General features: G+C 45.6%; 1 protein-coding gene across 2 annotated transcripts in view; it reads left to right on the top strand.

The window, feature by feature from the left end:
- Positions 1-1,598: 1,598 nt before the first annotated feature.
- The window catches only part of ACO1 (aconitase 1), a 45,883-nt gene continuing 24,728 nt past the window's right edge, over positions 1,599-22,753 (top strand). Inside the window, exons 1-4 of one of the 2 annotated variants that reach the window (XM_054177908.1) lie at positions 1,599-1,615; positions 16,329-16,449; positions 18,116-18,284; positions 21,520-21,657. In XM_054177908.1, the coding sequence (XP_054033883.1) occupies positions 16,353-16,449; positions 18,116-18,284; positions 21,520-21,657 (404 nt within the window). In that variant the 5' untranslated portion in view covers positions 1,599-1,615; positions 16,329-16,352. Of the gene's footprint in view, positions 1,616-15,521; positions 15,556-16,328; positions 16,450-18,115; positions 18,285-21,519; positions 21,658-22,753 lie in introns of those variants that run through there. The other variant, XM_054177907.1, reaches the window with a different exon arrangement.

Genomic DNA, 22,753 nt, shown 5'->3' with positions numbered 1-22,753 from the left:
TGAGCAACCTGATGTAGTGTGAGGTGTCCCTGCCCATGGCAGGGGGTTGGAACTAGATCCTTGAGGTCCCTTCCAACCCTAACAATTCTATGATTCTATGAATTTTGGGTACCTCAATACATGAAAGACATTGAGGTACTGGAGCAGATCCAGAGGAAAGCAACTAACTGTGTGCATTTCTGGGTCCCTCAATTTAAGAAGGACATGGAGACACTTGAACATGTCCAGAGAAGGGCAAAGAAGCTAGTGAGAGGTCTGAAGCACAGCCCTGTGAGGAGAGGCTGAGGGAGCTGGGGGTGTTTAGCCTGGAGATGAGAAGGCTCAGGGGAGACCTTCTTGCCACCTACAGCTACCTGAAGGGAGGTTGCAGCCAGGAGGGGGTTGGTCTCTTCTCCCAGGCAACCAGCACCAGAACAAGAGCACACAGTCTCAAGCTGTGCCAAGGGAAGCTTAGGCTGGAGGTGAGGAGAAAGTTCTTCCCAGAGAGAGTTGTTAGCCATTGGGATGTGCTGCCCAGGGAGGTGGTGGAGTCATCATCCCTGGAGGTGTTCAAGAGGGGATTGGATATGGCACTTGAAGCCATGGTTTAGTAGTCAGGAGGTGTTGGGTGACAGGTTGGGCTTGATAATCTCTGAGGTCTTTTCCAACCTTATTGATTCTGTGATTCTCAGCTGGTGAATGGCCTTGAATACAACTGTTATGAGCCACTAAGGGAACTGGGGCTGTTTAAGCCTTCGGAAGAGGAGGCTGAGGGGGGACCTCATTGCCGTCTACACCTCCTCGAGAGCAGATCAGAGCGAGGTGGGAGTTGGTCTCTTCCCACATGCAGCAAGTGACAGGACAAGAGGAACAGGGCTTGTGTCGTGCCAGGGAAGGTTCAGGTTGGGTATTGGGAAAGATCTCTTCACAGAAAGGGTTCTCAGGCACTGGAACAGGCTGCCCACAGAGGCGGTGGAGTCACCATCCCTGGAGGCGTTGTGCTGAGGGATGTGGTTTAGCGGCAGCAGCTCAGCAGCAGAGGTGGGATTGCGAGCTCTGGCCAAGCGGTTGGACTTGATCATCTCTAAGGTCTCTTCCAACCTCAACAGTTCTTTGAGTCTGTGAAAACTCAAAGCACGCCGCACAGCGCTGCCCGTTTTACAGGCCCAGGCAAAACGCCTGGCTCGATCCAGCCCCAGGCCCTGACCACCCTTGCGAGCTCGGGAGTCACGGCGCAGAGCTCCGCCGCCTCGCCCCTTTCCACGGGGCAGAGGCACCACCCCGCCGAGCGGCGGCGGCTCCGTGAGCGGCCAGCCTGGCAAGGGGGCTGCGGGGCAGCAGGGGAAGGTCTGCGCGCCCCGCGCCTCGCTTCCCGCCTCCCGCTTCCCGCCTCCCGGCTCGGGCAGCCCCACGCGCCGCCATGCCGCCACCGGCCGTGACGGGGGGCGGGGGGGTGGGGAGGGAGGGGGCGGGGGGCGGAGCCATCCCGCCCCTGCGCTCCCTTAGCCCTGCGGTCCCTGACGGCTAGCGGCGGCGGGCTGGTGTTCCTCGCTCCCCGGTGAGTACGGGCCCTGCGCGTCCCTGCTTCCCGCTCCGCGGCTGGCGGCTCGGGCTCCTTGAGGCTGCTTCTCCGGCGGTGCGTGGAGGAAAGTGAAGGGTGGGGGCTGAGGGTAGCTCCGCGGGTGAGAGCTGAGACCCGCGGGTGCGGGCCCGGGCGGAGGGCGGAGATCGGCGGTCAGGCAGGCCAGGCCGGGCAGGGCAGGCGGCGGGCCGGAGGGATCCGGCTGGCCCCGTTCCCTGGGTATGGGCTGGCAGGGGGAGTCAAGAGCGGCTGGGTGCTGTGAGAAATAGTGTTTAATATTTGGCTTTGGCCAGGGGAATTACTGGGGAGCCTGGGGTTCCATCGTTGGGCTGATCGGTTGGTGGTGGTCTGTATTGTATGGGGTGTTGGGAGAGAAAGGTGAGGCGCCAACAGGTCTAAAGACTGGCCAGGTCAAAAGTGCAGGTTTTGCCTCAGTCCTGATGGAGAGGGGTGGGAGCGTGCTGGGGAATAGATGAATATGTACGTTTTAAGATATTAATATGTCTGTTTGCCGTCTATGCAAGTTCAACTCGTGTTGTTAGGGTGCGCCTCTAGCAAACTCGCTCTGCGCCCAGCGCTGTGTTGCCTTTATTTTATAATAAACTGGTTATAAATTTCAGCGGTGAGTTCGTTTCTCACAATGCTGAGGTGGGGGATAGGCGGCTCTCGGGAGGCGACTCCGCGGGCGGCTTCGTGGCACCCTCGCTGAGCGGCGGAGGGCTGTGCGGCCACCCCGCCGCGCTGCGAGGGGACAGGGAAGCCGAGCGGCTGGCCAGGCCCTGGGGAGCTGAAACTTGGTCTGTCCGGGACCCGGCTTTGAGCCTGCCCCTACCAGCTACAGGGGCCAGCTTCTGGAGAGCTGAGGGAGAAGAATAGAGGCAGCTGAAGAAGGAGATCCGCACAAGATGGGAAGTTGTGCTGCTCCATCCCCACCTAGGCAAAGCTTTTTCGGTGTTTAGTTTTTTTTTTTTTTGCTACAGGAACAATTCTAGTCTTGTATACTGGTACATAAGTTGTAAGTAGAGATTAATGTATAGCATACACATGAAGCACACAGCAACCCTGCTCTGGTGCACAAAGCCCAATAAAACTTCCAGCATAAGTAGGGAAGAGAGAGTAGGGATAGAGGAAAAGCATTAGAAGGTGAAGCCAATGTTAAGGTCCATTTTAAGACAAGAGGAAATGGCCTCAAGTTGCACCAGGTGGGGTTTAGGTTGGACTCCTCTGGAAGGGCTCTCAAACACTGTGACAGGCTCCCCCGAGAGGTAGTTGAATCCCCTTACCTGGAGGTGTTTAAAGAGGCAGAGATGTGGTGCTGAGGGACATGGTTTAGCAGCAGACTTAGAATCATAGAATTGTTAGGGTTGGAAGGGACCTTAAGGATCATCTACTTCCAACCCCCCTGCCACGGGCAACACTAGATCAGGTTGCTCAGAGCCACATCCAGTCTAGCCTTAAAAACCACCAGGGATGGGGCTTCTACCCTTGTTGGAGGCTAGACTTGGTAGATTTAGATAGTTAGGTAGACTTGGTAGAATTAGATAATGTTTGGACTTCAAGGTCTTTTCCAGCTGAAACAATTCTATGATTCTATAAGGTAAAGTGAGAGGTTTTAATAGCTTGGGGGGTTTGGGTGGAGGTTTTTTGCTTGTTTGGTGACAGAATCATCAGTTTTGCATTCATGGTGCAGTTAACAGGTGCAGTCATGGAGGCTGTAGCACAGATACAGGTATTTGCCTTGTGTTCTAACCTGGCTGAGGATTGTGGGCTGTGGAGGTGCCCAGTGTCAGAGTCTGGATTAGGTATATGTTTGGATTAGTCCTTCTCTATCTGTTCAGCATATTGCCATGTTTCATAACACCACTACAGTTTCCTCATATTTTTTAACTAGAGTTTGTACTTTGGTACTTGGTTTCCACCTCTAAAGCTAGCATAAAGGTGAGGGGGTGGGGGAAGACCGAGAGGTCTGGACTTCAGTATTTGTTGGTATCAGCAGGAAACTCGGCCTAAAACAGAGGATTCTCTCTCCAAACAAGTGGAATTGAATTAATATCTCTGAGCACTCAGCACCGTTGCTATTGTTCAGACTGGCTCATTATCAATCCACAATACCTAAGTAAAGGAAGACCACCCTAGAGAAATATTAACATTGGAGTGTTTATTTAGTATTGCTTTGGTTAAAAGCAATTGTGCTCCATCAGAATGTCCTAATAAACTTCTGGGGATTGTTACTTCTTCAAAGAAAGTAAAAGGAATTTAATGTGCAGAGGGTAGGAAGTGCAGCTGACTCTTGTGCCCTCCAAGATCTGCTGTGTGTCTGAGGAGCAGTTACACAGAAAATTGTCAGTGTTTTACTCATCCTGGGCTTTGTCAGATAGAGGAAGTTCTTGGAGAGGCTTTCAGTGTATGATGGGTTCTGATCACCTAGTGGTGCTTTGCAGAGTGTGTCGTACAGACTGCTGCTGAACTGAAGACCACAGGGCTTTCACAATGCTTTTATTTTATTGTTTCATATTGTCTTTTGGGGTGGATTTCTTTCTTTCTGGTTCCCTTTAGCCAGAGAATACTACACTCCCACTTTGATATTATTCAAAAAAGTTTTTGTAGTAGTGGTGGAAGAACTGAAATACTATTTGCAGGCAGTGGAAATAATATTACTAACATTTAAGCAGCAAATCTCTTTTGCAAGTGTTTTGCAAAACAGACTCTGGCTGTAGGATCTCGCTACATAATAGCTGGACATTTTCCCCCTTCCTGAAGTAGTGATTCACTTAAGATCGCTGGAAGGTTGTGAAGTGAAGAGTGGTTTTGAAGCAGAGGGAGGATTCTCTGATTCTAAAGAGGAGTCTGAATTTCCAATCTCCTCTGTTTCTGTGAACAGGAAGAATTTTTCAAGCTTCTTACCTTGAGTGCTGCTTCGGGGAGTGGTTAGTTCAGAAGATTTCCTTTAGGTATTTGGCACTTTCAGGAATTGTGACATCCCATAATTCTAGGGTCAGGAATCCAGAAGCTTGTGAAAGAGGGTATTTAGTTTTTTTTGGGGGGGGCGGGGGGGGCTTTTGTTGTTTAGCTTGCTGGTTTGTTTTCCCTAGCCTGTGTGGGGAAGGCTGTCCCAAAAGAATTGAATTAAAAGTGTTGAATCAAAATGGTTTGTTGGAGCTTTGCCTCCCCAGGGAGCTTGACCAGTAAACTCTGATAGCAGCTAGTTGGGGTTGGTGAAATCTTGTCAAGACACTTTCTTGTTCTGCTTGCAGACTAAAGCCATGGGTGTTTGAAGGCTGGATGCATTTGCATGAGCAGCTGAGTAGCTGCTGGGATTTGCAGGCAGCAGTCTTTGTTGTGAGAAAATGATTTTTCTTCACTTCCAGAGCACAAATTCAGGGTTTTCCTGAAATGACACGAGGAGTTAGGATTTTTTTTTTTTTTCTCCTTCATGATGCCAGATTTATTTCTCAAGAGTAGTGATCCTGTCATCAGTTCTTCATCCTGAAGGAGTCCTTACACCCACGTATCTTCGATAGCCCTGGAACAGTTCAGGTGGCAAGTTGCGCAAAAGGAGTTTTATAGGGGTGCAGAGAGAGCAGTTTGCAGACCTCATACAGTGGCAGTGGTGTGAGTAGAGAGGTGATTCACTGTGCTCCCCTTTTATTTTCCCTTCCCAGGCGCCTCTGCAGTGTTCCTTACCCCCTTCACGTGAGCCTTTTGAAACAAACAGACCAAGTCCTGCCTGCTGAAATCGAGACCAAATTTCACACCAAACCTTTGTACACAGTTACAGCACGCTGCATATTCCAGACTTCTTCCAGCACTTCCTTGTTAAATTAGCAGTGGGATTTCTGTGTGGTACACTGGGTTTTATATTTATTTGTTTTTACTAACATGGAAAGCTAGTTCTTTGTTAAGACTAGTCCATGTTGCATATTTGTTAATGTGCAGTCTAGGACTGCTAACATAGGGGAAATGAGCAGCAGGTTTGTACAGATGTAGGAAGTAGGTTAAAGTTCAGAGTTGCTCTTTCAGGGGAAAAAGAAATAAATCAGGGATTCATTTTTTAGTGATCTGTAGCCTCCAAATAAGCTTCCCTCTATTCTCAGGCATAATACTGCTCATTTTCCTGCAGCAAAAAAGAAAATTAGTCTCTGCTTTTTAACTGGGACACTCGTGGTGAGTCTGCTGACACAGCATTCCCTTAACACTTCTGCCTGCTTAATTAGGATCTGGATTTTGTTAACTGTAAGGCTAGATTGCATTCCAGAGGCTGTCTGAGGTTACTAGATAAGTGTCCTTGCCTGGTTCACCAAAAATGGGTGAGACCTATACCAGAGAAGTGCTTTGGCTGCCCCTGAAGAAGTAGGTGAACTATAAGTGTTGGAAGTATCAGAGCATATTAGAGGTTGGAAGGGACCTCAAGAGATTGAGTCCAACCCCCCTGCCATAGCAGGATCACTTAGAGTAACCTGCACAGGAATGCATCCAGGTAGGTTTTGAAAGTCTCCAGAGGAGACTCCACAACCTCCCTGGGCAGCCTGTTCTAAGGCTCTGTTGCCCTCACTATAAAGAAGTTTCTCCTCATGTTGAGGTGAAACCTATGATTGTTTGAACTTCTTCCTTGTCTTATTACTGTGCACCACCAAAAAGAGCTTGGCCCCCTCCACTTGACACCCATCCCTCAGATGTTTGATCAGATTGACCAGATCCCCTCTCAGTTGTCTCTTCTCCAGACTAAACAGCCCCATGACTCTCAGTCTTTCTTCACAGGGGAGATGCTCAAGTCCCCTAATCATCCTCGTGGCTCTGTGTCTCATTCTCTCCAGCAGGTCTCTGCCTCTCTTGAACTGGGGAGCCCAAAACTGGACCCAGTATTGCAGGTGTGGTCTCACCAGGGCAGAGCAGAGAGGTAGAAGAACCTCCCTAGCCCTGCTTGCCACTTTTTTCTTGCTGCACCCCAGGATCCCATTGGCTCTCTTGGCCACAAGGGCACATTGTTCCATGGAGAGCTTAACTGCCCACCAGCACTCCCAAGGTCTTTCTCCGTGGAGCTGCTTTCCAGGAGGGCAGCCCCTAACCTGTACTGGTGCCTGCTGTTATTCCTCCCAGATGCAGGACCTTGCACTTGTCCTTACTGAACTTGAGGGATGACTTGGAGCTTAGTATCCATATCTTGGAAGAGGCCATGCATCTCATCTTCTAACTCACTTGAAGTTGGAGTTACTTTAACAACCTAAAGGTTTAATTTCACAAGCTTCATCTCTGAACTAAATCTTCAAATCCTGTGTGGGCAGGGCAGTGCTGCCAACAAAGTGAAATGGTCAGAATGCTTGTGACAGCCTGTAAAATGCACAGATGACAGGAGTGTGAACTTAGTAACCCCCTCGGTGCATTGGAAGTTTAATACATGATGGTTCTGGATAAATGAGTATTTTGGCTTTCCACTCAAACTTTTAGACACCAGGAGAAAACAGAACAGTCTGCAGTTCAGAGTCCTGTTTGTGTTCCAGTACAGAGTTCCTCTTGAGTTGAAATGGGCTCCTTGAAACTTTGCTTGGAGAGTGTTTAAAAAAACCCCAAACAGTATTGCTACATTTTCTTTCAGTGTGCAATAATAGTGCAATTTGTACTAGCCAAATAGTTGCTTAGTCAACAAATTTTTAGTGGAGATCTCCTGAAGGGTTACAACGATGGACTTCTCTCTGTAGCAGAGAAATACAAAGTCTCTTCTCAAATCTCTGCTTGAGTGAGAAGCTGGACTTGATGATCCTTGAGATCTCTTCCAACCTTATCGAGTCTATGATTCCATGCCTGAAATCCTGTCTTTTGCTGCTGACAGCAGTGCACCACTGTGTATTTCTTACTCAGGGGCCTTAATCTGTCACAGGTAGACTAAGTGTTAAATTCTAAGTGCTTCCCTTAATCACATAAGAAACCTGTATTTATTGCAACAGTACTTGTACTCATCTGTTCTGTGCACATCTAAAAGTAATTATAGCTAGATACATGATAAAACAGGACTCTGCTTGTTCTAGTAGCGCTGTTGAACTCTGTCCAAATGCTTGGGGCATTTGTGGTTGTTTTGGTTGTTTTTTTTTTACTTTGGGCTTTTGCTAGAGTGTGCATGGGTTTTTTTTTCCTCTGTTGCTGGTGATTTTTGTTTTGTTTGTTTTGGCTTTGTTTCCAAATACTTTTTTGTTTGTTATTGTGTTGTTTTTTTTTCTAGAAGTAACAGAACCATTTTTCTTAGGCAGCTTAGGTATTTAAACTAACTTTTCTTTCAACCACACAAATACCTATATTAGTTGTTTGAAACTGAACTGACTTCTAGATGGATTTACTCACCAAAGTTCTACTACTGGTTGCATTTTCATGTCATAAATGGTGACTTCTGGCAGCTTTCTTAACATGGATTTTTTTCCTTCCTTGCTTTGCAAGCAAGGTAGACTTACAGGCAGCATGCTCAACATGAATTGGCACTGTGTACTCCCAGCCCAGGCCCCCAGCAGCATGGGCAGCTGGTGGAGGGAGGGGATTCTGCCCCTCTGCTCCCCTCTGCTGAGACCCCTCCCTGCAGTGCTGGGAAAGCTCTGGAGTCCACAGCACAGACAAGGGCTGGTTGGAGTGGGGCCAGAGGAGGCCACAGCAATGCTGAGAGGGCTGGAAGCCTTCTACTGTGAAGCCAGGCTGAGAGAATTGGGGCTCTTCAGCCTGGCAGAAGAGGAGTCTCTGGGGAGACCCTTACAGCAGCCTTGCAGTATTTGAAGGGGACTACAAAAGAGCTGGAGAGGGACTTTGTAGAAAGGCATGTAGTGACATTAGGATAGGCCATAATGGCTTCAAATTGGTAGCAGCTGCATTTAGATTAGACAATAGGAAGGAATTCTTCCCCATGAAGGTGGTGTGGCACTGGAGCAGGTTGTCCAGAGAAGCTGAGGAGGCTCCAACCCTGGAAGGGTTCCTTGAGCAACCTGGTTCAGTTGGAGGTGTTCCTGCCCATGGCAGGGTTTTGGAACTAGTTTGTCTTTAAGTTCTCTTCCAATCCAAACCACTCTGTGATTCTGTGCTGCAATTCCAGTAGGACAAAAGTTCCTACATGCTGGACTTGCTGAGAGATCTTTGTTCATGGCTAAGTGAGCCATAGCTTAGGTAACTGAACAGTAGCCTTCAGTTAAAGATGTGCTCTTCAACTGTGTACAATTCTTAGTAAGGACTGACAATGCATGCTCAGTGTTGTCTTGATGGAGTTACAGCTCAGTGGCCTGTTGCTGTGCTGCAGCTCCCCTTTGATGTTTTGTAGTTACTTGCTTTTACTGTATAGAGGTGCTGGTCATGTACTTAGCAGCTGGGTACAGATACACACATGTACCTACACACATCAGTTCAGAGGACAAACCTCAGAGAAATAACTTGGGGGAGGGGAGTAGGAAGAGGAATAATTGCAGTGGAAGGTGGTAAGATCAGATTGACTGCTGAAGGAAAATACTGTGTTTCCCAAGCAAGACCATGAGTGTTCTCTGTGTCCTCTACCTTATGACTTTCATCATAGCAGTCCTGCCAGGTCTCCTCTCCCTTTTCCCAGTTTTCAGCTTCATGGATTTCCTGCAAGTACAGACAAGCCTGAACCTTCCCTCTTTTATTGGTGGCTGATAAAATGCTGCCTTTATTTTGGCTGCATATAACCATTTCTAGCATCTGGTAGATGCTAGACTAAGTTCCTCCTTTGCTAAGTGTGTGCTTCCCAGTGATGGCTGAGAATTTACCCAGTCTCCAGGGAAAGAAGCTTTTACCACTTGAAATCTGTTTTAGTCAAGCTATTGGTGTTTAGTTTTATGAACAGATGAGTGGAATGGACTTTTCTGTTAATAATAACAGAATATTTCTGGTTGGAAGAGACTTTGAAGATCATCCAGTCCAGCCTTTGACCCAGTACTGAAGGGTCAACAGTAAACCATGTACCTAAGTGCCAGGACCACAGGCTGCTTGAACATCACCAGGGATGGTGACTCCAGCACTGCCCTGGGCAGGCCATTCCAATATTTAAGAACCCTTTCAGTGAAGAAGTATTTCATAACATCAAGCCTGAACCTCCCCTAGCACAGCTCAGGGGTTAGCACCCTCACATAATTTGAAAGATAACAACTGAGTAACCAGAGATGGAAAAGGCAGTGGTGGAGGCACACTTTTCCTTGAGTAAGATTAATACGCTTATGCTAAAACGCTGAGTGACTGTGCCTGTTCTATTACTATTTTATGGCCTGAAGCTTAGACAGAAGTTGTCCTATCCAGAGGCTTTTTTTTTTCCCTTCTTTTTTTCCATTTCTGTAGGTCAAACACAATAAATCTGTGTCCTTGGGTTGTCCTTAAGCACTCATGTAGTGGATGTGATTATTACTAATCAGGACTCTTGGCAGCACTCACATCATACACTACAGCAAGACCATGATTTACTATCAGCATGTATGTTAGCAGAAAAGTATTCCTTACTAAATCTTTGGTTTATTCTGCATAGTGAGAGATGTGTGCTCCCTTGAGATCCCCGAAAGAACCCCAAAAGAATGTTGTTGCTGCTATTGATCTGGTATAACAAACAGAGATGATAGCACTTAGGCTTTAAAGAGTGATTCCTTTCTAGTAGTGTGAAGGAGATTGCTGGGTTTAGTCTGATTAGCTGTATTCATATTCATCTTCAGGCTCTCCTGCAGCTTTAAAGTGGGTAGAATGGTGTGTCCAGAGAAAGGCAAAAGGCTGGGGAGGGGTCTGGAGCACAGCCCTGTGAGGAGAGGCTGAGGGAGCTGGGGTTGCTTAGCCTGGAGAAGAGGAGGCTCAGGGGAGACCTTCTTGCTGTCTACAACTACCTGAAGGGAGGTTGTAGCCAGGTGGGGATTGGTCTCTTCTCCCAGGCAACCAGTGGCAGAACAAGAGGATACAGTCTCAAGCTGTGCCTGGGGAGGTTTAGGCTTGAGGTGAGGAGGAAGTTCTTCACAGAAAGAGTAATTTGCCATTATAATGTGCTGCCCAGGGAGGTGGTGGGATCACTGTCCCTGGAGGTGTTTATAAAAGGATTGAATGTGGCACTTGGAGCCATGGTTTAGTTGTCATGAGGTGTTGGATGATAGGACTTGATGATCTCTGAGGACTTTCCCAACCTGTTTGATTCTGTGATTGCCTCTTAGGTATGATGGGAGGTTAAACAGCGCACTTTTCCTTCTCTAGGATCTGCAACAAATAAGTTCTGCAAGTGTAACACAGCTTGTATCACAATGCTTCCTAATGCCATTAAATTGCAACTTCTTGAAATTGTTCCCAGTCACACTGCTGCATTTAAGGGGCTCTGAAGTAGAGTTCAGGACCCACAGTCAGTCAAGAAAATACTTTAAATAATCCCTCAATTACTGGACTGAGTCCTTTTCCAATAGAAGGTGTTGTGATGTGACTAGTACTGTTTGTTGTACATTCTGAGAAGCTACATCAGCTGAAGATCTCAAACCATCACATGCAAGATGTTTAAATCTCCTGTGAATGTCCTTTTTCTTTAAAAAAAAAAGTCATTAAGTTACATTAACTCTTTTTGTGGAGACTTAAATAAAATGCACTTAAAGCAAATTAAGGTGCTTAAGATAAGACAAAGGAAAGGCAGGGTACAGACACCATTTTCCTTCTGTCCTCTGGAGCTGGTGCATGTTTCCTATGCAGTGCTTATCAGATGATGTATAGATGCAGGCACACAGTAAAGGCAGTAGGCATTTTTGGAGTCCTTCTGCACTTTTGCTTCTCTGGGTGAGACAGAAGTGTTGCTGGGAGAGAGGAGAAACAGAAGTCAGACTTCCTGTGATGTCTCGATGTGCAGTCTGTGGGTGGATTCAGGGCATACTCTGATGAGATGGAGCTAGGTGACACAGGGCTAAGCAGCTGCACTGATGTTACAGGGTGAGTGGAAAGCAATGTTGATAGGGAGCATGGATTTAAAGATGATCAGCATTAGCATGAGCCAAATTGTCAGCGTTCACAGAATTACTAGGTGCAGGAAAGGCTAGAATAAACCTATTGTTTGTCTGACACACTTTACACAAGCCATGCAACTCTTTGGAAAGGTTCTAGTAATGACATTCTGCTCCTTGTGTTTATTTGCTGTTTAGCTCCCCAGTTAAACCATTTTCATTGGTGTCAGTCAGCTGAAACCCCTGGAGTCCTAGGGCTGTGCCCAGAGTTACACAAACACTAAAGAACCTGTGTCTGGATAACTGGAGGGGAGGAATAGCTTGGGTCAGAGCTGTTGCTGTTTTCCAAGGCCAGGATGAGCATTATTTGTGCAGGAAGCTGATGGCTGTTACCACTTGAAACCTCTTAGTCTGTACTTCTGCCTTCCTGAGGGAGGCTGCGTTGAATCCCATTTCAGACATGACCTCCACGCACGCAGCTCTGAGGTGGTCAGGCAGGAGATCAAGTGCTCTCCTCGGTACGTGTGACCAGCTCTTGCTGTGATCATGTGGCTCTGGCCATGGCCACTGCATGTGACCCTGCACACTGCGTCAGTCCCAGGCAGGCAGATGTCCCCTCCCCTGCCTGCTGGCCTGTTTGCATATTTACATTGCAGTGCCTGTGAAATGTGAATAAATATTCCCTGCTGCAATCATGAGTTAATCTGTACCTATCACACTGATTACTTAAATTCTGCTGTACAATGTCTGCAGAGTGTTGCTCTCTCAGGTCCTTTTTTGGTGGATCATTAGCTGGAGTCCCCTGCTTTGGCCACTTGGTTTGTAATTTACTGTCTGCAAATAGTAGGTGGTATGGCTGAGGCTTCTCCAGCTCTGTGAAATTTGCCTTAGCAGCGCTGCAAGTTGTGCTGTGTTTTGTTTTTCCTTTTTTTTAAACAGATGCTTTACTTCTTTGCAGATACTTCTAAATGGCTTACAAGGTTCTAACAGAGTTGTTGGTCTCAGTGTGATTAGGCAGGTGAAAAGAAGGTATGTTCCTGGTGAGACCTCACCTGGAGTACTGTGTTCAGCTCTGGGGTCCTCAGCACAGCAGACACATGGGCCTGTTGGAGTAGGGCCAGTGGAAGCCACAGCAGTGATGGGAGGGCTGGAAGTCCTCTGCTGTGAGGCCAGGCTGAGAGAGTTGGGGTTGTTCATCCTGGAAAAGAGAAGGCTCCAGGGAGACCTGGTGGCCTCTCAGTATTTAAACGGGTCCTCTAAGAAATCTGGCAGCAGACTTTTGATCAGGGCCTGTTGTGACCAGATGAGGGGTGATGGTTTGAAACTAAAAGAGGAAGATTCAGACTGGAGAGAAGAAAACATTTTTCCAAAGAGGGTGGTAGATGCCCCCTCCCTGGCAACATTCCAGGTCAGGTTGAATGGAGCCCAGAGCAATCTGTCCTAGTTGAAGATGTCCCTCATCATTGCAGTACACTTGGACCTTCAAAGGTCCCTTCTAACCTGCAACACTGTTTGATTCCATATTTAGGCCTCGGTCACCCTGCAGTTTGGCACATTTGTGTAGCTCACTGATGAAAGCAGGTTTGTGTTGAAGTATCTCATATTGTAAATCAAAAAAAGCTGTGTTCAGGGTGATACCAGGCAAAGAAATATTAACAAGCAGATAACATGTCATAGCATCTTGAATTGCTGGTGGGCCTTGCCAAGGCACTGGCTTGGATGGGAAATGTTACAACTGTGGTTTATACTTAGATGGAAGTATGTGAACTGAGAACAGTGGACTTGTTATGGTCATATGAAAATAAGAATCTCTTGCTTTATCTGTCAGGGGATATCTCAGAGTTTTCTATCTTCAGCCACCCTTAGACTTTCCCATGAGAAGCAGATATGCACACAAAAGTTCTGTGCATGGAAGGCAGAAAATAAAGCTCATCAGGAGCATAGCTGGCAAGCAGAGGAAGGAAGCAGTTTATTTTGATTATGCTTAATTGTAGAAGCACAGAGATATCTTAGAAGAGGAATAGCTGAGTAATTCATGCTATTTAAAGCAGGTGACACCTAAAACCTGATGAGTTTGTGTGTGGGATGGGTATTGGCAAAGCTGGAAATAGGAATCTCACAAAGTTGGACCAGATGATCCTTAGGGTCTCTTCCAACCTGTGATTCTGTGAAGGAGGCCTATCAATGGGATTGTGAAAGGTTACATATAGAAGGGTGGTGTTTGCAGTCTGTTCATCTTTCTGCCTGTCCTGTGTGTTCAGCTTTTTTATCTAGAAACTTCCACTTTTTGTTTGATAGAGTTCTAGAATTCTTTCCTTTGTTATATGGTATATTGCTGCTTAACACCCTGGACCTTCTTTTGTTACTGTTTCTGCTACTTCTCTGTTTCAGCCTAACCTCTAATGTGGTAGTTATCTTCAAATTACGGGAAATGTGTTTTGTGTTGGAATACTTTAAAAATCCTCCTTAAATGTGTTGCACATAATAGTGTTCCCTGAGCAGCCAATGAGCTGGACAGATTAAGTTCTTTGGCCTTGCATTAACTGTTCCTAACAAATACTGACTTGGCCCATACCTTTGCACCAAACATTCTCCAAGGCCTGTCAAAGGATGTGGATCTCATACCTTGTTGATTGAAAACAAGGGAAGATTATGTTACTTGAATGAAGACAGGAACAGTGCTGTGAGAAAACAACAATAGATCTGAAAATCAGGCCTGTGATTATTTCCCTCCTAAAAAAAAAATAAATAAATTTAATCACGACTGGGAGAGTTGCCAGGCACTGGAAGGGAATTGTCCTTGCTGTTAAATTGTTAGCTTGCTCTTTGGCATGTGTTAGCCTGGGCAGAATGCACATCTTAGAGTGTCATAGGAACTGTTCTATTAGGCAGTTTGAGTGCAGTTAATCTTCTTTGGAGATTGAGAGATGTCTCTAGAATGAACTTTATGCTAATTGGCCTTGATATTTGAAATATAAAAAGGACATTGAGACCCTTGAACGTGTCCAGAGAAGGGCAACAAGCTGGGGAGAGGCCTTGAACACAGCCCTGTGAGGAGAGGCTGGGGGAGCTGGGATTGTTTAGCCTGGAGAAGAGGAGGCTCAGGCGTGACCTCATTGCCCTCTCCAACTACCTGAAAGGTGGTTGTCACTAGCAAGGGGTTGGTCTCTTCTCCCAGGCAACCAGCACCAGAACAAGGGGACACAGTCTCAAGCTGCACCAGGGGAGGTTTAGACTCGAGGTGAGGAGAAAGTTCTTCACCAAGCGAGTTTTTTGTCATTGAATGTGCTGCCCAGGGAGGTGGTGGAGTCACCATCCCTGGAGGTGTTCAAGAGGGGATTGAACGTGGTACTTGGTGCCGTAGTCTAGTCATGAGGTCTGTGGTGACAGGTTGGACTCGATGATCCTTGAGGTCTCTTCCAACCTTAGTTATACTGTGATACTGTAATATGTCTGGGTACTTGTATGAGTAAACCCTATAAAGTCCTAGGCCTGAGTGGAGTGCTTTACCCAGTAAACCATTATTGTAGGCACACAAAAAGAAAAGGTCTGTGTACTGGTTTGAGCTGGAACCAGTGCTCTCTTTAGGGATTTCACTTTTCAGCTCAGTCTCTCCTAAGTAAGTGGCGGCACTTTCTGAAGTCAATGGCAGTAATAATTGCAGTAGCTGTTTCTAGCAGTGCTAGTACTTGATGCTTAGAGTTACTACCAAGGAGTGTGCTGCAGAAAGGCTCTTGCTTGTGCTTATATTTGCTCCTGTGGAGATCAAGGTCACTGCTAAACCTTGTGCACTATGTTGGGGATACACAAAGTGACAGGGTTGTGAATAAAAAGATTGCGTTTGCAGGTAGGAGTGGACAGGACAGGTGACCCAAGGCTGACCAACAAACTATTTAATTCCATGTATGTCTTATTCAGTGTAAAGCTGAGGGATCACAGAAGTCAAGGCTCTTCTGTGGCTGCTGTCCGACCATTCTTCTGCCAGAGATCACAATCTGTGACTTCCTGAATCCTGTTCCCATTGGCTGCCAAGTCCTGACTCTGGGGGAGTTCAATACTGGTATTGTATGTATTTCACTATTTTCTTAATATTATTATCTTTTTATTATTAATGTTTCCAACCCACAACTCTACCTTATTAATTTCCTCTTCTAGAACAGGAGAAGAGTTAGTAGAGAGAATTCCTCATTCATTTGGTGGGCAGACCAGCCTCAACCTGTGACAATCTTAAATGATATTTACAACAGAATCAACTGTAATTTTGGGGGATGCGTGGGGGGATTTTTTGGGGTTTTGTTTTTTTTTTTCTCTTGGTGGTGATATAAACAAAACTCTTCTGAAATCAGGAAGGTCTATGATAGGGTTTGAAATCTTAGTTTGTAGGACTAAAGTAAAGCTATTGTGTTCTCTGGTTTAGTTCAGTTATTTTTTGGGTTTGAATGCAAGTGCCTGTCTGTTTAGTTTTAGACCAATGCCCTTTAAGAGATGGGGAGCACATTGTGGTTGTGCTTTCTGGATTACAGAAGCACAAATTAAGCAATATAGAGAAGAGAACAGTGCAGTCATTGAAATTCCTCTGTAGTACATGTGGTGTTATCCATATTTTTCACAATGCTCTTATCTTCCTGCAGGCCTTTTATCTCTGAGGACCTGTTGCAAGTAGGACTGTAGGGGAAAGGGCATGACTGACATAGACTGTGTGGTACCTTTTTGTCTGGTACAGGTCTTGTATATGGGACAGCTGCGTTGTGGGTCTGTGGAACATGAGCTTTGTGTGGGGGACAGATGTGGTGGAAACAGCTTTGATTTTGATTTTTTTTTTTTCTTCTGTATTTTAGGGACACTAAGTGTCTGGAGTAACCATGAGCAACCCTTTTGCACGGCTTGTGGAGCCACTGGACCCTAAACAGCCTCAAAAGAAGTTCTTCAATCTGAGCAAACTGGAAGATGCAAGATATGGTAAGCTGACGACACAAGGAGAACATTTCATTAACGATGATGAACGTTACCTGAAGAGACATTTCAGCATGGATGATGCTTGGTCTCTGGAGAGAACTGTGAATTCAAAAGATGGTTCTTGGAAACAAATTTTTAGCAAAATCTTAATTCTGAAAATTTAGAGTTACAGAAATACTGGCAAGGTCAGAGTACGACTTTCTCAGCATGCTGTACACACACAGTCTTATTTCTTGAGTCTAGAGTGGACTAGGTTGAAACTAAGAGCACAAGTTTTCTTACATACCGTTGTGCTACTGTTTAAGGGCCAATACTGATATGAATAAATCATCCAAATAGATTGTTCAGCTCTAAAGACTCCTGAGGAGGCTTTTTCTTCAGCTCTTCTGAAGACTGTACACTTAGTCACCTTCCATGTCTTACAAACTATGCCACTGACTGTATTTATAGCTTGGAGCTATGTTGGGTTTCTTTCCTTCTTCAAAAAGAAAACAGGTGACTGAGGAGAATTCAGGAATCAAGAGGAGGAATATTTTCTGTGAATGCCAGCAATGCATGTCCATTGCAGGCTCAGATAGTGTGTACACAAGAAACAAATGAATGTTGGACTTGGTGTGTGAAAAGCATAGCTGACTCCTAAGAAGTAGGCAAATTCATGTATGGTATTACCAGCTGATCTGTTCCAGGGTTCTGAGAGTGATAAACTCCAGGTTCTTCAAGGGAAAATTTCTCACTAGCCAGCAGAAAAATGTAATTATTTGGCAGTGGCAGAATGAGATGGGGAAAGGAGAATAAGATTAAAAAGAAAAACCCAAACAAGAAAACCAACCAGAGAAACCCCAAATTATTATGAATGGCTGTGTCATGAATCATGGTTGTGGTTTGTTCTTTTTTCTTAATGCTAGCAGTAATGAGATCTCGCTGTGATTAAGTGACTTTGCTGTCATGGTGGCCCTGTGAAAGCTGAAACAGACTTCTCAAGAGGTGTTTGAATGTAAATGTTTCAAGAGGAAATCAAGGAGCTATTACGACAGTGGACCAGGGGAGAAAGAACAGAGAAACCTACATTAATGTGTTCTTCACACCTATTGCTTGTAGCAAGTCCTCATCAGGACTGCTGTAATAATACTTTGTGTCATCTTTCGTAAGTGTTCCCATATTGAAGTAAAACAAGGTCAGCAGATACAGAGTCTTTATTGCTGTTTTAGCTTCATTCTCCATCTCTGGAGAAGAGCCTGCCCAGACCACTAAAGCTACGCTTTCCAACACAACAGGTAGAAAATCACTCTTTTATTTTCTAGTATATTTATATGACTGTGTTCAGTGACAAGAAGGAAACTGCAGAAGGAAGCTGAGCGCAGCATGTTTTAGAGTAGCATTGCCACAGAGGATGGAACAGCTGTGGAAACAGTTCTTTCAGCAAGGATGTCCACTGTCTCACGGGGGCCAAGGTAATCAATCTGCTGAAAGAGCTGCGTGGAACACACCAGTTTGCACTGACAAAGCTGGAGGCTAGGAGAGGGTGTTTGATAATCTGCAATCAAGCTTTGTGACAATACAGGGGCAGCACTGAAGGAGCTGTCTGCCCCAGGTGTGGTGCTCTGCACGTTCTGACACGTGTCCTCAGGTCCTCAGAACTGACTTTGTGTCTTGCCTCTTGCCCATGCAGCACGCCTGCCGTTTTCTATTCGAGTCCTCCTGGAAGCAGCAGTCCGTAACTGTGATGAGTTCCTGGTGAAGAAGGCAGATGTGGAGAATATTCTCAACTGGAAAGTGATGCAGCACAAGAATGTTGAAGTGCCATTTAAGCCTGCCAGAGTTATTCTGCAAGACTTCACGTGAGTCTGATGCTCTCAGATGCTAGGAAGAGGAGCTCTTGAAAGTGCAGCAATGCTCAGGCCTGGGGTGGAAGAGTGATCTAAGGGTGGGAAAAATAGCAGTGAAAGGTTTGGGAATTACAGAATGAGGCTGGAAAAGACCTCTGAGATCATCAAGTCCAGCCTATGACCTAACACCACCACATCACCTAAACCATGCCACCAAGTGCCACATCCAAGCATTTCTTAAAGCCCTCCCATGATGGCAGCTCCACCATCTCCCTGGGCTGTCCATCCCAGTGCCTAATCAACCTTTTTGTGAGGAAGTGCTTCCTAATACCCAGGCTAAACCTCCCCTGGTGCAGCTTCAGGCTATGCCATCTTGTCCTGTCACAAGTTGCCTGTGAGAAGAACCCACCCCCCACCCAGCTGCAACTTCTTTTTAGGTAGTTATAGAGAGTGATAAGGTCCCCTCTAAGTCTTTTCTTCCCCAGGCTGAACACTTCCAGCTCCCTCAGCCCCTCTTCATCAGACTTTCCCTCTAGCCCCCTCACCAGTCTCATTGCTCTCCTCTGGTCCTGCTCCAGCACCTTAATATCCTTCCTGAAGTGAGTGGCCCAGAAGACCTGAGTGCCTTTGTAAGAGTTTTTCCTTCATGATAAGCTGACGTTACTGCTCAGAACAGTAACCTGTCTTATGTGGGTTACCTTCTGTTTTCCTTGTTCCCAAGGGTTGGCCAAGTGCTAGAGACCTAGTACAGCTCAACTCCTAAAGACATGAAGAACAACTGGAAAACCCTGGACTGAAGAAAGTGCTGATTTCCCTAGATATTTTTACCTGCTGGCAGATGTTAACATTTTAAAAAGCTAGGGCACAGAAAAAGCTAAAATTCCAAGTGAACATTGTTCTCTTTGCTGCTGCACTTCCTTCTTGCCCTCTACTCTCCTGCTGAGTTTTGAAATATTACCTATAGATCTGCAGGACAGCTGCAGTCATGATCAATGAGCTCCTGGACAGACTTCTGAGTGAGAGCTTTTGGAAGAGGCAGTATTTGTAAGCTGGCAAAACAACTCCTCCAACCCCTTCCACCCCTTGCCCTCCCCCCAAATCCACCTAGGTAGCATAACATAACATTTACTGTTTTTTTTTTTTTTGTTGGAATGTATTATCTCCTGGGATAACAAACTGCTTCAGAACACTGAATGTTAGTTAGTTGAAGTTCAGATAATGTGGACACCTTTTTCTTTTTGTAATCACTCAGGATTCTTACACTGAAATCATGCAGGAACTGCAAAGCCCATTTTCCTCCTGGTGGCAGGTGGCTTGATGGGCACTTCTGCCAGCTCCCTCAGTACCCTTGGGTGTATGCCCATCTGGCCCCACAGACATGACAGTTCTTAAATTATTTCTGATGCATTTTAAAATAGATTAAAAAATTAAATCCTAACAGCTTTCTTAAAATCAGTTGAAAACAAATTCTCACTGCTTTGGGCTGTCCTTGCAGAAATGTAGTGATTTCAGTGGGTTACTGAGTCATAGAATTGTTATGGTTGGAGGAAAAAAACCTCCAAAATCATTGAGTCCAGCCATCAAACTTAACACCTCCATGGCCATTAAACCACATCCTGAAGTGCCATGTCCACGCATTTCTTGAACACCTTCAGGGATGGTGAATCCACCACCTCCCTGGGCAGCCGGGGCCAATGCCTGACCGTTATTCTGTGAAGAAATTTTTCCTAGTATCCAACCTAAAGCTCACCTGGCACAGTTTCAGGCCACTTCCTGATCCAGGCCAGGATGCCAAATCCTTATGAATGCTTCAGACAGCTCTTTTTTTTGTCTCAGCAGCCAGGAAAAAAACAGATAGGCTGGTATGACAGGCTGGCCTCCCAAACTGGTTGAAAAATGTCCTGGTAGTATGTGCCTCTGTGGATGCTGAGCATGCATCTGCTGAGAAGCAGCAGGAGCTTTGTTAAAGTAACTGTGGAAGTGTGTGTGGTTTGTTAGGTGAGAGGGGTGTTGAAGTGCCAGAGCTTCTGCTTGCTGCTCTGTTTACTTGTGGCTAAACTTGGGTTGGAAGTGGAGGATGGTTGAAAGACTCTTGTGTGCATTACTGTGACCCTCTTGTAGCTGCCTGATTTAGGAAGGAAGACTTAAATTAAGGATTTGAAAGTAATTTTGGATGAGTGAGACATACAAGCATAGAGGAAAAGCCTTTTTTTTCCTGAGCTGGAGTTCAGGGGCTTACCTTGTGACAATACTGCAAGTGTAAAGTCAGAAATGCTTGAAATGGAGTTATTTGAGTGACATTTGTGATGTAAGGTCTTCAGTCACAAGAATTTGTTAGAAAAGATGTGCCTTATTTCTGCCTGTCATGTTTGTCCAGTGATCTGCCAGGGTTATTAAATCCTCTTCTGAAAATAGTTATTCTGCACTGGTGTTTTGCAGTTACATACTTTGTAGTTTAAGAAATCTGATTCCCTCCTCTCTCCCAGTTTCACTTGGAAGTGCAGAAGGTACCAAACAACCCTAGTTAGGGAGAAGATTCTCCTATGCTTTGCAAAACTTGTTAAGAGATAACTTTTGCCCTAAAATAAGCTGTATAAATGTAGCAAAGAGTGAAAGAAAGGGCATTGTTGTTTGGCACCCCCCTGGCATCTGCCTTCTTTTTTTAAATCAGCCTGGCAAGGAGAGGGAGGAGCAGAGCAAGAGAAGAGAAAACAGTTGAAGGTCCCACATAAATGCTGGCTGGGACTTAAGTTTCCAGATTCCCAGCCAAGCATGTTAGACCACTTCTGTTCCATGATGAATTTGATTTTAGATTCTCATTCTTGCAGTGCTCAGGATATAGAACTGAGAGTGGTGAAGCCCTGGCATGGTTTGTCCAGGGAGGTGGTTGAGGCCCCATCCCTGGAGGTGTTTAAGCCCAGGCTGGGTGAGGCTCTGGCCAGCCTGATCTAGTGTGGGGTGTCCCTGCCCATGGCAGGGGGTTGGAACTGGATGATACTTGTGGTCCCTTCCAACCCTGACCGATACTATACTATGATATGGGTACTTTTTTCCCCTTCTGACTTTGTTTTACTCAAGGGCATATCTCTGGTGTAGATTTAGTGATCCCAAGACTCAGGGTAAGGCTGCAGTTTGCTTTGTATGGGACAAGAGTTGTCTGTTCTGCATCTAAGGATCATGGTTGTCTTTGTTTTGTCATTTGTCTTTTCTTCTCCAAACTGCTTCACACAATTCTCTTCTGTTTTAGTGGGGTGCCTGCAGTGGTTGACTTTGCTGCCATGCGTGATGCTGTGAAGAAACTTGGTGGAGACCCTGAAAAAATCAATCCTATCTGTCCTGCTGACCTAGTGATAGATCACTCCATCCAGGTGGATTTTAACAGAAGGTAAGGGTACAAAATAACTCCTACTACTTAATGGTAGTAAGTGAGATGGATCCAGTTACTGATAATAAAGATAGCTCCATTGGTGATATTCTTAGAATGGGAAACATAACATCCTAGACTCTAAGAAGTGTTTGACTGTTGTATCAGTTGCTGTGAATTAGAAGGAGGAACTTTGCTTTTTCATTTCTCAGCAGCACAAGCCTGGGCTAAATGTTGATAGAAATAGGCTCAGTCCAGTCTGTGGTGATTGTATTTTTCCATCATAATAATGCATTATTATTAGTTCTGCAGAAATAGCTTTCTCTCTCCTTTTTTTTTTTTTTCCACATGCACTTTTTTTGACCCTCTTGGGCTTTTAGGAAAGGGCAAGTGAGAATGTCTTCTTTCTTCCTTATTTATAGAATAGACCCAAGCTGCCCTAGCCCAGCTCTGAGAATCTGTTTGCTAGTTCAGTGCCTCCAAACAGAGCTCAAGTCCATTAGTGCGTGTCTCTCTAAGTTCAGGAAAGAAACATCATGTTCTATCCTCAGCTTGCTACAAAGAGACAAGAACTCCCTAAGCCCACAGTGAAACACGAAACCTTTGCAGTGGTTACTTTGGTCCTTCGTGATATCTAGATATGGGCATACTGAATGACTCCTCCAAACAGATCCTGCCACTACATTTCTCTGATTGCTCTCCACTTTCCCAACTCCTGAAGTTTTGGGGTTGTTTTTGCCTGCAGTTACCTCATCTGCTAAAATACTCTGTGTATTTATTGTCCTCTCTAGGAGATAGTTTTGGAGCAGGCCACTGAAGTTACAGCATTGCAAAGAAGAAAGTTCCTAGAAGGTGGAAACCAAAGCACATAAAGATAGCTTCTATAGAGTGAAAATACTGAACTTCAGAGCAGAAGTGTGTTGTGAAGCCCTGCTTCATAGAACCATGTTGCCAGACTCTTTTCCCCTACAACTATTTAACTGTAGACTATTAAGGTTATGCAGATTGTCACTGATGCTGTCATGCATGGCAGGTGAGGAAAGGGGCCCCCAAAATACTGACTTGCCTAACTGCTGAACATCAACTACCTTTAACTTTTTATTTGCTAGAGGAGTTT

Source organism: Dryobates pubescens, chromosome Z (genome assembly GCF_014839835.1).
Source record: "Dryobates pubescens isolate bDryPub1 chromosome Z, bDryPub1.pri, whole genome shotgun sequence".
Taxonomy (NCBI): Eukaryota; Metazoa; Chordata; class Aves; order Piciformes; family Picidae; genus Dryobates; species Dryobates pubescens.
The sequence above is the reverse complement of the archived record's forward strand: the minus strand, read 5'-3'. Positions and strand labels throughout refer to the sequence as shown.